The following is a 15,106-nucleotide window of genomic DNA, read 5'->3' as shown; positions in this document are numbered from 1 at the left end:
TAATGGAGTGTGGTTTCCCTAAATTAATGAAGTGTGGTTTCCCTAAATTAATTCATTGTGGTTTCCCTAAATTAATGAATTGTGGTTTCCATAAATTAATCAATTGTGGTTTCCCTAAATTAATGAATTGTGGTTTCCCTAAATTAATGAATTGTGGTTTCCCTAAATTAACGAATTGTGGTTTCCCTAAATTTATGAATTGTGGTGTCCCTAAAGTAACGAATTGTGGTTTCCCTAAATTTATGAATTGTGGTTTCCCTAAATTAATCAATTGTGGTTTCCCTAAATTAATCAATTGCGGTTTCACTAAATTAATCAATTGTGGTTTCCCTAATTAATCAATTGTGGTTACCCTAAATTAATCAATTGTGGTTGCTCTAAATATATGAATTGAGGTTTCCCTAAATTAATCAATTGTGGTTTCCCTAAATTAATCAACTGTGGTTTCCCTAAATTAATGAATTGTGGTTTCCCTATATAATGAATTGTGGTTTCCCTAAATTAATAAATTGTGGTTTCCCTAAATTAATGAATTGTGGTTTCCCTAAATTAATGAATTGTGGTTTCCCAAACCTAATGAATTGTGGTTTCCCTAAATTAATGAAGTGTGGTTTCCCTAAATTAATGAAGTGTGGTTTCCCTAAATTAATGAATTTTGGTTTCCCAAAAGTAATGAATTGTGGTTTCCTAAATTAATGAAGTGTGGTTTCACTAAATTAATGAAGTGTGGTTTCCCTAAATAAATGAATTGTGGTTTCCCAAAACTAATGAATTGTGGTTTCCCTAAATTATTGAAGTGTGGTTTCCCTAAATTAATGAAGTGTGGTTTCCCTAAATTAATGAATTTTGGTTTTCCAAAAGTAATGAATTGTGGTTTCCCTAAATTAATGAAGTGTGGTTTCCCTAAATTAATTAATTGTGGTTTCCCTAAATTAATGAATTGTGGTTTCCATAAATTAATCAATTGTGGTTTCCCTAAATTAATGAATTGTTGTTTCCCTAAATTAATCAATTGTGGTTTTCCTAAATTAATGAATTGTGGTTTCCCTAAATAAATCAATAGTGGTTTCCCTAAATTAATGAATTGTGGTTTCCCTAAATTAATGAATTTTGGTTTCCCTAAATTAATCAATTGCGATTTTCCTAAATTAATCAATTGTGGTTTCCCTAAATTATTCAATTGTGGTTTTCCTAAATTAATCAATTGTAGTTACTCTAAATAAATGAATTGAGGTTTCCCTAAATTAATCAATTGTGGTTTTCCTAAATTAATCAACTGTGGTTTCCCTAAATTAGTGAATTGTGGTTTTCTATATTAATGAATTGTGGTTTCTCTAAATTAATAAATTATGGTTTCCCTAATTTAAACAAGTGTGGTTTCCCAAAATTAATGAATTGTGGTTTCCCTAAATTAATGAAGTGTGGTTTCATTAAATTAATGAAGTGTGGTTTCCCTAAATTAATTTATTGTGGTTTCCCTAAATTAATGAATTGTGGTTTCCCTAAATTAATAAATTGTGGTTTCCCTAAATTAATGAAGTGTGGTTTCCATAAATTAATGAATTTTGGTTTCCCAAAAGTAATGAATTGTGATTTCCTAAATTAATGAAGTGTGGTTTCACTAAATTAATGAAGTGTGGTTTCCCTAAATTAATTAATTGTGGTTTCCCTAAATTAATGAATTGTGGTTTCCATAAATTAATGAATTGTGGTTTCCCTAAATTAATGAATTGTGGTTTCCCAAAACTAATGAATTGTGGTTTCCCTAAATTAATGATTAGTGGTTTCCCTAAATTAATGAAGTGTGGTTTCCCTAAATTAATGAATTGTGGTTTTCCAAAAGTAATGAATTGTGGTTTCCTAAATTAATGGAGTGTGGTTTCCCTAAATTAATTAATTGTGGTTTCCCTAAATTAATGAATTGTGGTTTCCATAAAGTAATCAATTGTGGTTTCCCTAAATTAATGAATTGTGGTTTCCCTAAATTAATCAATTGTGGTTTCCCTAAATTAATGAATTGTGGTTTCCCTAAATAAATCAATTGTGGTTTCCCTAAATTAATGAATTGTGGTTTCCCTAAATTAATCAATTTTGGTTTCCCTAAATTAATGAATTGTGGTTTCCCTAAATTAATCAATTGCGGTTTTCCTAAATTAATCAATTGTGGTTTCCCTAAATTAATCAATTGTGGTTTTCCTAAATTAATCAATTGTAGTTACTCTAAATAAATGAATTGAGGTTTCCCTAAATTAATCAATTGTGGTTTTCCTAAATTAATCAACTGTGGTTTCCCTAAATTAGTGAATTGTGGTTTCCCTATAGTAATGAATTGTGGTTTCTCTAAATTAATAAATTGTGGTTTCCCTAATTTAAACAAGTGTGGTTTCCCAAAATTAATGAATTGTGGTTTCCCTAAATTAATGAAGTGTGGTTTCCCTAAATTAATGAAGTGTGGTTTCCCTAAATTAATTAATTGTGGTTTCCCTAAATTAATGAATTGTGGTTTCCCTAAATTAATAAATTGTGGTTTCCCTAAATTAATCAAGTGTGGTTTCCCTAAATTAATAAATTGTGGTTTCCCTAAATTAATCCAGTGTGGTTTCCCTATTATAAAGTAACTCGTGTATTTCTAGCAAACACAAGGAAGAAAGAAATTATTGATAATGAACGATATGTTCCTCGAATCCTCCATGTAAGATTTGTTACTCAGTAAAAGGTGCGTAAAGCATATCAATCAGACATGATATTATTATATATTGGTCTGATGTAACTAACTCATCAATCTACTTTCAAGACGGGAAAATATTAGCTTTCTTTTGTCTGCATTAAAAGTTAAATTTTTCGAATGCTTTTTTATGGATTAATCTATTCATAAAACTTGTTTGTCCCACCAGATGTTCTTGAAACCATAAGTAGGATTCAAAACCTACACGTTCTCACGCTAACAGGTAGGTTCAGAAACCAGGTAGGTTCATTAAGTTTTTGCCACAAACTTAAATCTTCGGATCCCAATATCTTTGCAACCTGATGTGCAAATATTTCAATCTTAGATTATTTGATCTGTAAGAATTTATAGTTTGCAATATCTAAGTTCTACGACATAATGTGTTACAAAGGTAAAGGGATAAGGAAATCAGGAAAACTCAATTTATTTAAAGAATTTTAGCTGCGTCGCTGATCTACCTACATGTCGGTTCAAATTTAAACCACTGATTCAAAGTTAAAGATTAGAGAAAGATTTGAATCGGTGGTTTAAATTTAAACCGGCTGTAGGCAGTTCAGCCAGGCCTACGCCTGGCTCCAATTCTTTAAATTTGGTCTCAGGAATAATTTGTTTTTCTGTTTCAGTAATTTTTAAATTTTTATTTTCTTTTAAATTCCGTTTTAAGGCTGAGGGTTTGAATTTAAATAAATATTGCTTATTAGCTAGTAGATGAATAATATCGAGGAACAACTCTGATTATCTTATTTCTATATCTTTGCAGCAAAATGTCGTAGATCAAATTGAAATATCAAAGATTTGCACAATTAGTTTGCAAAGATTTAGATTTAGGGATTTAAAAAATTGATTTTGTTGTAAAGACTCATTTTGTTTTTTGTTAAATTCAGAACTCGGTTTCAACATTTTCCTTGTTTTCTACAATTTTCTATATTCATGATCATGTTTTGTTCCAGGGAACCCCGTGGTTCGAAAGACTAAAGAGTACAGAAGGAATATGATCAACAAGGTATTTTTCTAAAACTTTAATCCTAGAGGAAACCGAGATTTCAGGGAGGATAGAATTTCATTGAAAAATAGAATTTCCGTGAACATAGAATTTCAGGAAGGATAGAATTCTAGGGAAAATATAGTTTCAAGGAAAATAGAATTTCAGTGAAAATAGAATTTCAGTGAAAAGATACTTTCAGTGAGAAGATATCTTCTGGGAGAATAGCATTTCAGGGTCAAGAGATTTTCAGTGAGGAAAGAATTTTAGAAGGATAGCACTTCAGAGAGGAAATAATTTCTGAGGGGAAGGAATTTAAAGAGGGATAGACTTTCATGAAGGATAGAATTTTAGGGAGTACAAAATTTAAGAATGGAATTTCAGGAAAGATAGAAATCGTGCATGGAGGGAAATATTAAAATTTTATAGAGAGGAGAAAAATTAGTACAATATTGGTTAAAATAAAAAAAATAATTAATTGAAATAATTATATTAATGATATTAAAAATGGTAATGACTATAACATTAATAGGAATTATAAAAATATCAATGTTCTTGGGAATCTTTATCTGCATTTCTCAATATTGAACATTTCTTATCTATATTTATGATAGTCAAGAGTATATACGTTAGATAATTTTATATAAAACATTTTTTCTGTATTTTTTAATACTCATCTTAAATATATTAGTTAATTTCTAATCAAACATTTTTTTATCCGTATTTTTTGATACTCATAAAAGATGCATTAAAAGTTCTTGTGAGTTGTATGGTTTCCTTGAAAAACATATTTAAATTATTAAACGGGGGGTAAATACGTGGGAAAATTCAAAAAGAAACTTTTTAATCCGCCGATTATGAAATCTGATTTAAGATGTTCCTAACCTTTTCTTCTTCAGTGCACTGTTCTAACCTTCCTGGATAACCGACCAATCAAACCAGTTGACCGCGCATGTATCTCTGCCTGGCTACAGGTATATATAAAAATTGCATTCACGGCTTTTTTACTATGCATGAAGCGGTCATGGCTTCAGTACTGTACATGTGGTGGTCATATATTGTATATGTATAATGCATATATTAAGAGCTCATTTTTTGTACACTGTATACAGATATTGGTCTTATTGTTTACAATGTACAATTTAGTGCATTCATGCACTGTCATTAATCGTACACTGTACGCATAGTGAAACACATGCAGTCATATTTTGTACATATATCAGTACATATATCAGTTATATTTTATGCTGCGCAAAAATTTTTAATTATATTTACAATATATTAAGCAAATGTAAAGTGAAAGTTTTTAAATAAAAATTTTTAAATCATGGAGAGTTGCCATTTCATAAAGAGACTGTAGACATGTCCGATTCACAATGGCACCCTTAAAAGCTTTGAATGGTCAAGAACGAATGATTTATCCATGTTTTATCTACTTTAAAAATTGATTATTTTTAAGTGGTTTCTATTAAAGAGTTTTGCAGATTAATGCTGCAGAAGAAAAAGAGGAAATTCCACAATTCCACACATTTCCTGATACTCTCTATCTTCCACCTAGAGTGAAATAAATGGAGGGGGAAGGGGGCATATCCCAAGCCCCCTTCTCTAATGTTGTCTCCATTCAAATCATACTTTTTTAGATACTGGTTATGTTTTATGCGTATTAAGTATATTATGCTCTGGTTGAGACCTAGATATACACATTTATCCTGTTTCCGATATTGGTAAACCAATAACATCTTATTTACCATCTTATTCCATACTATCTCTTCTTCTTCTTGCTTAGTAATCAGTATAAACCCTCTGTGCGTACATTAAGCACGTTCATTCACGTTCATTTGGAATTCTGTTGCACGGAATTGTGCAGAATTTTGCAAAATTGTGTGGAATTGCGCGGAAGTGTGCGGAATAACAGGGAATTGTGCAGAATTACACTTGAGCCAGGGAGAGGATCTCTCATAGCGGGTCCTGGCTTCACAGTTCGGAAGAACCCTGCAAAGAGTTGCACTCATAGCTTATCCTACAGAGGAGTAGCGAGTAAAACATAGGAGTTACATAAAATAGGAACTCCTTCTTCAGCTTGTCTCAGCTGAAAGAAAGAATATAACCTCTGATGGGTATACAAGCCATGCACAATAATACTTTTTTTTACTTGAATGGCTGTTTGGACTGGTCTACTGTGGAGGATTCCACCTGATGGGGCTTTAAGGCTTCCAGCTCCCCATTTTGCATAAGCGGGGCAGTAATGGGTTTCCTTAAATTCCTCTTAAGTTGGAAAGACGTAAACAGGAAGGAAAACAGGGAGCAATCCCTCAAACCCTTCCTCCTCCAAACCTTCTTATCTTTTTCCTACCTGCTCCACAACTTGATGTCACAGGAACAATTTTAAGAGGCCTCAAAGCGTAGACAAAAGAAACAAGAAGCATTAAGAAAGAAGAAATTGAACGGGAAAAATTGGAAGGGAAATCTCTGATGATATTCTATACACTTTGATATTTAATCATTTAATCTGTTAGTTGATCTGACTTGTATATTTTTAACTGCTCTATTTCAATCTGTAAAATCTGTGGATTTTATAAACTTGTACAGTGTACATACTATACATTCATTTTATAGATTGTTATCTGTATCTGTGGCCTTCATAGTACATTTGAACTTATTTCTCAGTTGAAGTACTATCAAAGATTTAATGAAAAGCTAGAAGTAGCTTAACCACACAGACGTAGTTCAAACACTACTCTTGTGTGCCAGCTTTCAAGTTGAATAAATGTTGTTAAACTACTTCTACTTGTTTCAACTATGTCTTGCTATTGAATAAATCTGGTTCTAGTTATATGAGCAGCCATTATTAATACATCAGTATCTTAACTTTCCTATAAACATGTATAAACAACTTTATCTGTTATTTTATCTATCTAATCTATGACCTGTATAAACCACTTTATCTGTTATTTTATCTATCTAATCTATGTCCTATATAAACCACTTTATCCGTTATTTTATCTATCTAATCCATGTCCTGTATAAACAACTTTATCTGTTATTTTATCTATCTAATCTATGTCCTATATAAACCACTTTATCTGTTATTTTATCTATCTAACCTATCTATGACCTGTATAGTCCACTTTATCTGTTATTTTATCTATCTAATCTATGACCTGTATAAACCACTTTACCTTTTAATTTATCTATCTAATCTATGACCTGTATAACCACTTTATCTGTTATTTTATCTATCTAATCTATGTCCTGTATAGTCCACTTTATCTGATATTTTATCTATCTAATCTATGACCTGTATAAACCATTTTATCTGTTATTTTATCCATTTAATCTATGTCCTATATAAACCACTTATCTGTTATTTTATCTATCTAACCTATGACCTGTATAAACCACTTTATCTGTTATTTTATCTATCTAATCTATGACCTATATAAACCACTTATCTGTTATTTTATCTATCTAATCTATGACCTATATAAACCACTTTATCTGTTATTCTAATCTATGACCTGTATAAAGTACCTTATCTGTTATTTTATCTATCTAATCTATGAACTGTATAAACAACTTTATCTGTTATTTTATCTATCTAATATATGACCTGTATAAACAACTTTATCTGTTATTTTATCTATCTAATCTATGACCTGTATAAACCATTTTATCTGTTATTTTATCCATTTAATTTATAACCTGTACAAACCACTACATCTGTGGTTTTATCTGTCTAATCTATAACCTGTACAAACCATTTGAAATTCGGTTATGGTGATGGACCAGACCTCTGTAGAGTAAAAAAAGTATATATTACTTCAACATTTTATTGAAAATATATTTCGGTCTGGGTTGACCCTTGTCTGTTCTTGATTTTGTTACTGTCGTGAAGATTAAAAACAAACCACTTTATCTCTTGATTTATCTTCTTAATCTATGACCTGTATAAATCATTTTATCTCTTATTTTTCCTATCTAATCTATGACCTGTAAAAATCATTTTATCTCTTATTTTTCCTATCTAATCTATGACCTGTATAAACCATTGTTTAGGGAGGAATAGAGGCAGAAAAAGAAGAAAGAGAAAGATGGCACAGGTAAACTATTTCAAAAGAAACAATTCTTGGAATCAGATAAATCATTTTAAAGGAACAAATCAAACATTTTTTAATGATTTATTTTGATAACAAATTAAAATAAATATTCACGTCAGGAACCCTGTTTTCATATTTAAAAGCAAAAGCTTTATTTATTAAAAATTTCATGAATTATCTACAAATTTTTAGAACAATATTATTGTTATTATGTCTTAATGTGTTTCAATAAATGAAATATCTGTTATGTTATTCATGGCTAGTTAAGAAAATTCAGGTGGGCTGAGAACGGTTTTAATCTATATTTATTAAAACAAGACATTCGTATATATAAATGTTGCGTATAGCCGGCCAAACGGCTTGACCGATTGGGCTGAAATTTTTTGAGGACACTCATGGGTGGCGGGGGGGGGGGGGGATATAGGCTAAAAAATTGATTTTTTCAATTTTTTTTCCACTGGCAAGTACTTATGTTTATTTACTTAGTAATTTGTCAAGTTTACTTGATTTTAAAACGATTATATATCTTACTTCTTCCATATTTGTATGCTGTTTTGTCATAACAATTTTGATAAAGGATTTGAGTCCTTGATTTACTAATCCCTGTATCTTTGCAACCCAATGTCGTATACCTTAGATATGTCAAACTGAATTGTTTCAGATCAAATGATCAAAGTTTGAAATATTAAAGGTTTACATAATCAGGTTGCAAAGATAGAGGTAGTAGAAGTTTTGAGTTTGTGGCAAAGACTCAATTCCTTTTAGATTGATAATTGTTCAGGGAAGAATTTGAACGGCAGCAAGCTAGCATAATAAGTTTAGGTAAAACTTAAACTAAAAAATTTTAGATTTTCCAAATTTCTTTTATTTAGTACATTTACATTTTAAGTACATCTTGTGAACATTTAATTTTTTTTGAACGAGTATTTTCCTTTTCACGTGTTACGTTTTTAAATTATTGAATTTTTTAAATTAACCCTAGTAGTACTGTACGTGTATTTATATAAACTGTATAATTAACCCTTAGTACTGTGTATATCTAAATAGTAAGGAGGAGGGATGAACGGTTGGCCCAGCGTGGAATATTAACAATAGAAGACCAGATCAGAGAAGCAGAAGAGCAAAATACAAGACTCAAAAATAGACTAAATAACCAGGCATGTAGAATACTTAACCCTATCCCCGCTGGGGTACTTGAAAACCAGTATACGCTGGGGGGGGGTCAATTTGACCCCCCCCCTCTAAATCCCATGTTTTATGTCTTAAGGATGATAGGACACCATTATACTATAAATTGGTTAGTATTGCTGTTTCCTCTAACTATAAAATATTTTTGCCAACAGAACTATATTTTTCCTTTCTCCACGATGGCCCCCAAAATTACTGTTACAAACCGTCCTTACACAAGTTGATCTAGAGACTAGATTATATGAATATAAAAAAATTGGAGGGGGTTGTGAGATAATTATTGTGTTTTGTCTAAATTACGATGCTTAAAATTGTATTCCCTTATTAACTACTAGACTATCAGGGCGTTTCGCGCCAATCATATATTGAAACTTTTAATTGTTGCTCAATCTTTCTCCATTTCTCTTCGATAAAACAAGAACATTTTTTTGCGGAATCACAATTTTTTTCTGGATTTTCAAAACTTTACGAAATCTAACATTTTTGAAGACTCTTTTTTGTAATTCTGAGGTCATGTGAGGTCCCACCCAAAATTCGAGCCCAATCGGTTCAGCCGTTTTGAAGTTTATTGGATTCAAACAAACAGACACCCAAACAGATAAGCAAAGTAAATATAGATAATTTGACAGGAAAGATCAGCTCTTGATAACTCACCTGAAGAAGAACCCCCTCTACTTGAGAATATTTGTCAAGGGGAGGTAAACACATTTTACCTGGTTAGATTTATCATAAAATAGTTGAAGGGGGGAGGGGGCTGGGGGAGGATCTTAATTTTTGTAAAGAAAAAGGGGCCCTCTTACCCCCCCCCCTTATGAAAAGCGCGATGTTAAAGTAAAATTTTTGCGATTCATTTTCCTAAAATATTTTAAAATAATTTAGAAAAATATTGACAAATATTTGAAAATATCCATTAACATGTTTAGAAATATTTACCTTTTCAACCGTTAGTACTTAAAAAACAAACAAATAAACTGTACTTAATTTATCATTCATGCATGAAAAATATCAAACAGAATCACAGTTTAAAAAGTGAGGGCATTTTCACTAATAAAGTAGCTTCAAATCTTTTATTTGAAATTGTACAAGGAGCATATTCATTTTAGCTTTCATTATCTTATGTTGTGATTAAAAAAGAGTAAGACTAAATTTTCATGAATGCATATAATTATATTTAGAATGACAAAGTTGAAGAAAAGACAGAAGGTGAATTGTTTGCTCAACGATTAAAAGAATCCTTTGCTGAACTGCTTAATGCTGACACTATTACAACTGCTGATATTAATCCAATTCTAAGTAGCGCCAAAACTGTTATTGATGCATTAGATACAGCTGATGTAAACCCTGCCAATGTTGATACTCAATCCAATATTGATAACAGTCTTAATTCTGATGAACAAAAAGCCAATGAAACTATTCAGAAAGACACTGATTTGGAGAATGATGTGACTGAAAATGTTTCAGAATCACTAGATGGGAAAAGCCAGGGGGAGAGTTGTAATCCATCTGAAAATGAGTCTCATGAAACAAAATCAATTAAACATCCAAATATTACTTATGAAATAGAATCATATGCAAGATTAGTTGAGGGATGTCAAATTGAACCATCCATCTTTATGACACCACAGGATAACATCTATAAAAATTCCGTCAATAAGATACAGCAACAAATATCTGAATCGTCTGTCAATGAGATACAGGCCAAAATCTCCGAATCCTCTGTCAATGAGATACAGGACAAATTCTCTGAATTGTCTGTCAATGAGATACAGGACAACATCTTTGAACCATACATTAATGAGATACAGGGCAAAATCTCTGAGCCCCAAGATGACTGTCTTCTGCCGCCCAAAGCTAAATGTGAAAGTGAGATAGGGGAGGTTGATATTGAAAGCACAGCAAATTTTTTAATAAAATTAAAAGAAATTGAAGAAAAGGTTTCTGTGGGCAAAGGAAAAGAAATCATTACAGAGAGTGAAACAACATATGATTTCTTAGATGATGAAATAGTCAATCTAGATGAGGATCAAAACAAGTTTGATGATAATATCGAAAAACAGAAATTTGACAATGACATTACTATCAATGATTTTCAGCAAGTTGTTGAAACAAATCACAAAGAACTTCCCCAAGGATTTCAGCAGATGAAGGATAAAGTTTCAAATGATAATTACGATGATGATGATGACATAGAAGAAATACCAAGAGATGATGAATTTTACCATCCAAGTCCCAAAATAATAGAATTTCTAGGAGTTGATATAGAAACGGAGAACATGAATGATCTTGACTTGGACCCTGTCAAAGCTTGGGAAAGAATACAAAGCTTTAAAAATTTTACATCAGCTGAAGTTTTACACAAACAATCAAAAAAAGATTTCCAAGGTAAAAAATTTTTTTTTAACACATATTGTTAGAACTGAATCAAACAAAAATTATTCATTTTCTCCTAGATGATCCATTTATGAGCACCAGAAAATCGGATGTTCTTTACTCAATGGGAAAAGTTCTTGATAATTATGACTTTGACGACGAAAAAACTGATAAAATATTAGGTACATATTTTTCGTCATATCATCATAACCAATATTTAAAGAGTTTTCTGTTATCCTTATTAAAACCTTTATGTTTACTCTGAATGAAACTCAGATAAAAATATTTTGATATTTCTATATTTCTTCTTCGCTTTCTTCTTGTTCCTCTTTCATAAATCTTTAAATCATATATTGGCTAATTTTGAAAAAAAAAATAAAATAAAAGGGATGTTCTTGTAAATTAGCCACTTTTACAAAGAGAACTATTTTTAAAAAGATCTTGTTTTTTTCTGAACCCTGTATTCATTTTGAGTAAAATGTCTGGTATTCTTTTCTTGGAAAGCTGAACAGGTAATTTGTAGTATTTCAATGTCAGATCTGAATTTATTGCTTGCACATGTTTGCTAGGGTCAGCTTTACACATTTTTTAGATAATTTAACTCCGGAAAGCTTTTTTGAAGGGACCTCTCCCCATCCTGTTTTTGTCTATGTTCCCTATTGGTAAAAAAAAGATAGTGTAAACCTTAAAACACCGCTTCTAATTTTCCTGTCCTTCATTTTCTTCTTTTTTCTTGTTTATATTGTTTTTGCACTTTAATGCCTTTCCTAATATTCCTTTTAACATCCGAGGTGTGGAAAAGGTAGATGAGAGAGATTAGGAGATTTGTACGAAGAAGGGTATAGGGGATTGCACCCTGTGTTCCTTCATTTTATACTGTTTCCCAGTTAGGGGAATTAAGGAAAACCCATAACTGCACCCCTTATGCAAAATGGGGAGTTGTGAGCCCTGTTCTATTATCCTTTTTTTTTAATTATTGGGCCTGGAATATAATATTTACAATTTTAAAAAGGCCCTTGAAAGAAAATATAAATTATCATAATATTCAATCAAATATTTGACAAAAATGAAAATATTATGTTTTCTCCAAATTGTCTGCCCTGCTTTTTGCAGTTTTTGGAACCAACTTGCTTTTTAACAATTAAACTTAGAATTTTTAAAATGAGCTGACCTTAAGAAATTTGGCCAGGATGTAACATATATTTCATTTAAATGTCTATGACATAAAGTAATTCTCTCCTCAAAAGGGGTATGCCTGATTCATTCACATGGTTCCCTTTAAATCTTTGTCTGGGCGAAATGATTGTGATATCTTTGTTTTCTACCAGAAAAGTGATAGTGACTTGCGGATTTCTGCAGCAGGGACGATAATGCAAATTAAGAGAATTCATATTTTTTCATGACAGAAAAATGAGAATCAGGCATGGCGACACTTTAAAAGATTGAGGGTCACAGTTGATTAATCTGTTTCCTAGGCCCTGAGATATTGCGGCTTCAAGCTCGATCTAGGATGAGGTCGGATGATACAGTACTTTCCGATCAAGATGTTCTTAATATTGGACGTGGTTTGATCAATACTAGAGATAGTTCAAGCTCAAGAACGGAGAACATTAAAGTAACTGCCAGTAGATTTACACCTCTACCCTCTATTAGTTCTTCAGATAGCGAGGATTCAAGCAAAGCATCGGTAACAAAAATAATAAAAGAGAAAAAATCACATATTTAATATTATACGCCAATTTTCGGAGTGAGAAGACAAATAAAACTATACATTTCAATTTTCATGATGTTTCTAAAAACGAAAAAAATAGATTTGTTAAATAAGAACGTCTTATTTACAAGTTATGAATAAAAAACTTACTTTGAAATATAAATGTTAAGCTTTAGACATTTTTATATTACTTTATTGCAGGATGAACATTTGAATGTTTCTTCTGGAGAACACTTTTGGATAAGGTCTAGTAAAGCAGCTTCTCCACTACCAAACCTTGATTGCAGAGCAGCTTCTCCACTACCAAACCTTGATTGCAGAGCAGCTTCTCCACTACCAAACCTTGATTGCAGAGCAGCTTCTCCACTACCAAACCTTGATTGCAGAGCAGCTTCTCCACTACCAAACCTTGATTGCAGAGCAACATCTCCACTACCAAACCTTGATTGTAGAACAACATCTCCACTACCAAACCTTGATCGTAGCGCCTGTTCTCCTCCTACCACCATTAACCCTAGAACCCCATCCCCTCTTCTCCCAATCCCTGATCAAGGTTCAGCATCTAAGATTCAAAAACTAAACTTCCAAAAGCTGACACCAATTAAAACTTCTGCTGGCATGCTCGCAGAGTTCAATATTCAATCAAACTCTACTCCAGTCGTAAAACCAACAGAAAGAATAAGTTCGGCTGGGAACACATTATTCAGTTCCAGAGAGGAACGTGTCAAAGTTCAAGAAACACTGATGTTAAATATTGTAGAAAATGGAACTGAAGGTTTAGGGGATAAGAATAAACCTATCCTTCAGAGACCTCTAATAGAAGAACTAGACTAGACCTTTCTAATAAAGTTCCTTGATAGAATAACTATATACTAGACCTATCTTACAAAGACCCATGATAGAGAGGAGTATTAGACTAGACCTATCCTACAGAGACCCATGATAAAAGAACATTAGAATAGACCTATCCTGCAGAGAACCCTAACAGACGAACATTAGACTAGACCTATCCTACAGAGACCCCTGATAGAATAACTATAGACTAGACCTATCCTGCAGAGACCTATGATAGAAGAACTAGATTATAGACCTATCCAATAGATTCCTATGATAGAAGAACTAGATTAGACCTATCCTACAGAGATCCTTGATATAGTAGAACTAACGTAGACCTATCCTACAGAGACCCCTGATATAGTAGAACTAGATTAGACCCATCCTACAGAGACCCCTGATATAGAAGAACTAAATAAGACCTATCCTACAGAGACCCCTGATATAGTAGCACTAGATTAGACCTATCCTACAGAGACCCCTGATATAGAAGAACTAATTAAGACCTATCCTACAGAGACTCCTGATATAGAAGAACTAAATAAGACCTATCCTATAGAGACCCCTGATATAGAAGAACTAAATAAGACCTATCCTACAGAGACCCCTGATATAGAAGAACTAAATAAGACCTATCCTACAGAGACCTCCTGATATATATATAAGAACTAAATAAGGTCTATCCTACAGAGACCTCCTGATATATATATAAGAACTAAATAAGGTCTATCCTACATGAGACCCCTGATATAGAAGAACTAAATAAGACCTATCCTACAGAGACCTCCTGATATATATATAAGAACTAAATAAGGTCTATCCTACATGAGACCCCTGATATAGAAGAACTAAATAAGACCTATCCTACAGAGACCTCCTGATATATATATAAGAACTAAATAAGGTCTATCCTACAGAGACCCCTGATATAGAAGAAATAAATAAGACCTATCCTACAGAGACCTCCTGATATATATATAAGAACTAAATAAGGTCTATCCTACAGAGACCCCTGATATAGAAGAACTTAACTAGATCATGAATACCGTTGTCTGTCTTTAAAATTTAGTTTATAGTTGTAAAGTGTTTGTTGATTTTCTAATAAATACATAAAAAATTGCGACTAAATATGTGTGGGATGGGAAGTACAAGGTATATTTTCACCTAAAGTGAACCTATCATTAGAATCAACTGATCAA

At 31.9% G+C, this 15,106-nt stretch overlaps 1 protein-coding gene across 1 annotated transcript; it reads left to right on the top strand.

Annotated features, from left to right (window-relative positions):
• The first annotated feature begins 2,895 nt into the window (after window positions 1-2,895).
• LOC111718326 (dynein assembly factor 1, axonemal homolog) lies at window positions 2,896-14,596 on the top strand. The gene is made up of 11 exons (XM_023493888.1): window positions 2,896-2,948; window positions 3,676-3,728; window positions 4,607-4,681; window positions 7,764-7,807; window positions 8,586-8,626; window positions 8,852-8,961; window positions 9,622-9,690; window positions 10,168-11,374; window positions 11,443-11,544; window positions 12,838-13,049; window positions 13,275-14,596. The coding sequence occupies exons 2-11, from the start codon at window positions 3,717-3,719 to the stop codon at window positions 13,905-13,907; spliced, it is 2,505 nt and encodes an 834-aa protein (XP_023349656.1). The 5' UTR covers window positions 2,896-2,948; window positions 3,676-3,716; the 3' UTR covers window positions 13,908-14,596.
• The last annotated feature ends 510 nt before the right edge of the window (window positions 14,597-15,106 follow it).

Source organism: Eurytemora carolleeae, unplaced genomic scaffold (genome assembly GCF_000591075.1).
Source record: "Eurytemora carolleeae unplaced genomic scaffold, Eaff_2.0 scaffold60, whole genome shotgun sequence".
NCBI classification, from domain to species: Eukaryota; Metazoa; Arthropoda; class Copepoda; order Calanoida; family Temoridae; genus Eurytemora; species Eurytemora carolleeae.
This window is presented reverse-complemented; position numbering and strand designations above follow the sequence as displayed.

Coding starts and splice junctions, on each gene's coding strand:
- LOC111718326 (XM_023493888.1), top strand. Junction 7,808..8,585: donor GAAAGAGAAAGATGGCACAG/GTAAACTATTTC, acceptor ATAATTGTTCAG/GGAAGAATTTGAACGGCAGC. Junction 11,375..11,442: donor ATCAAAAAAAGATTTCCAAG/GTAAAAAATTTT, acceptor ATTTTCTCCTAG/ATGATCCATTTATGAGCACC.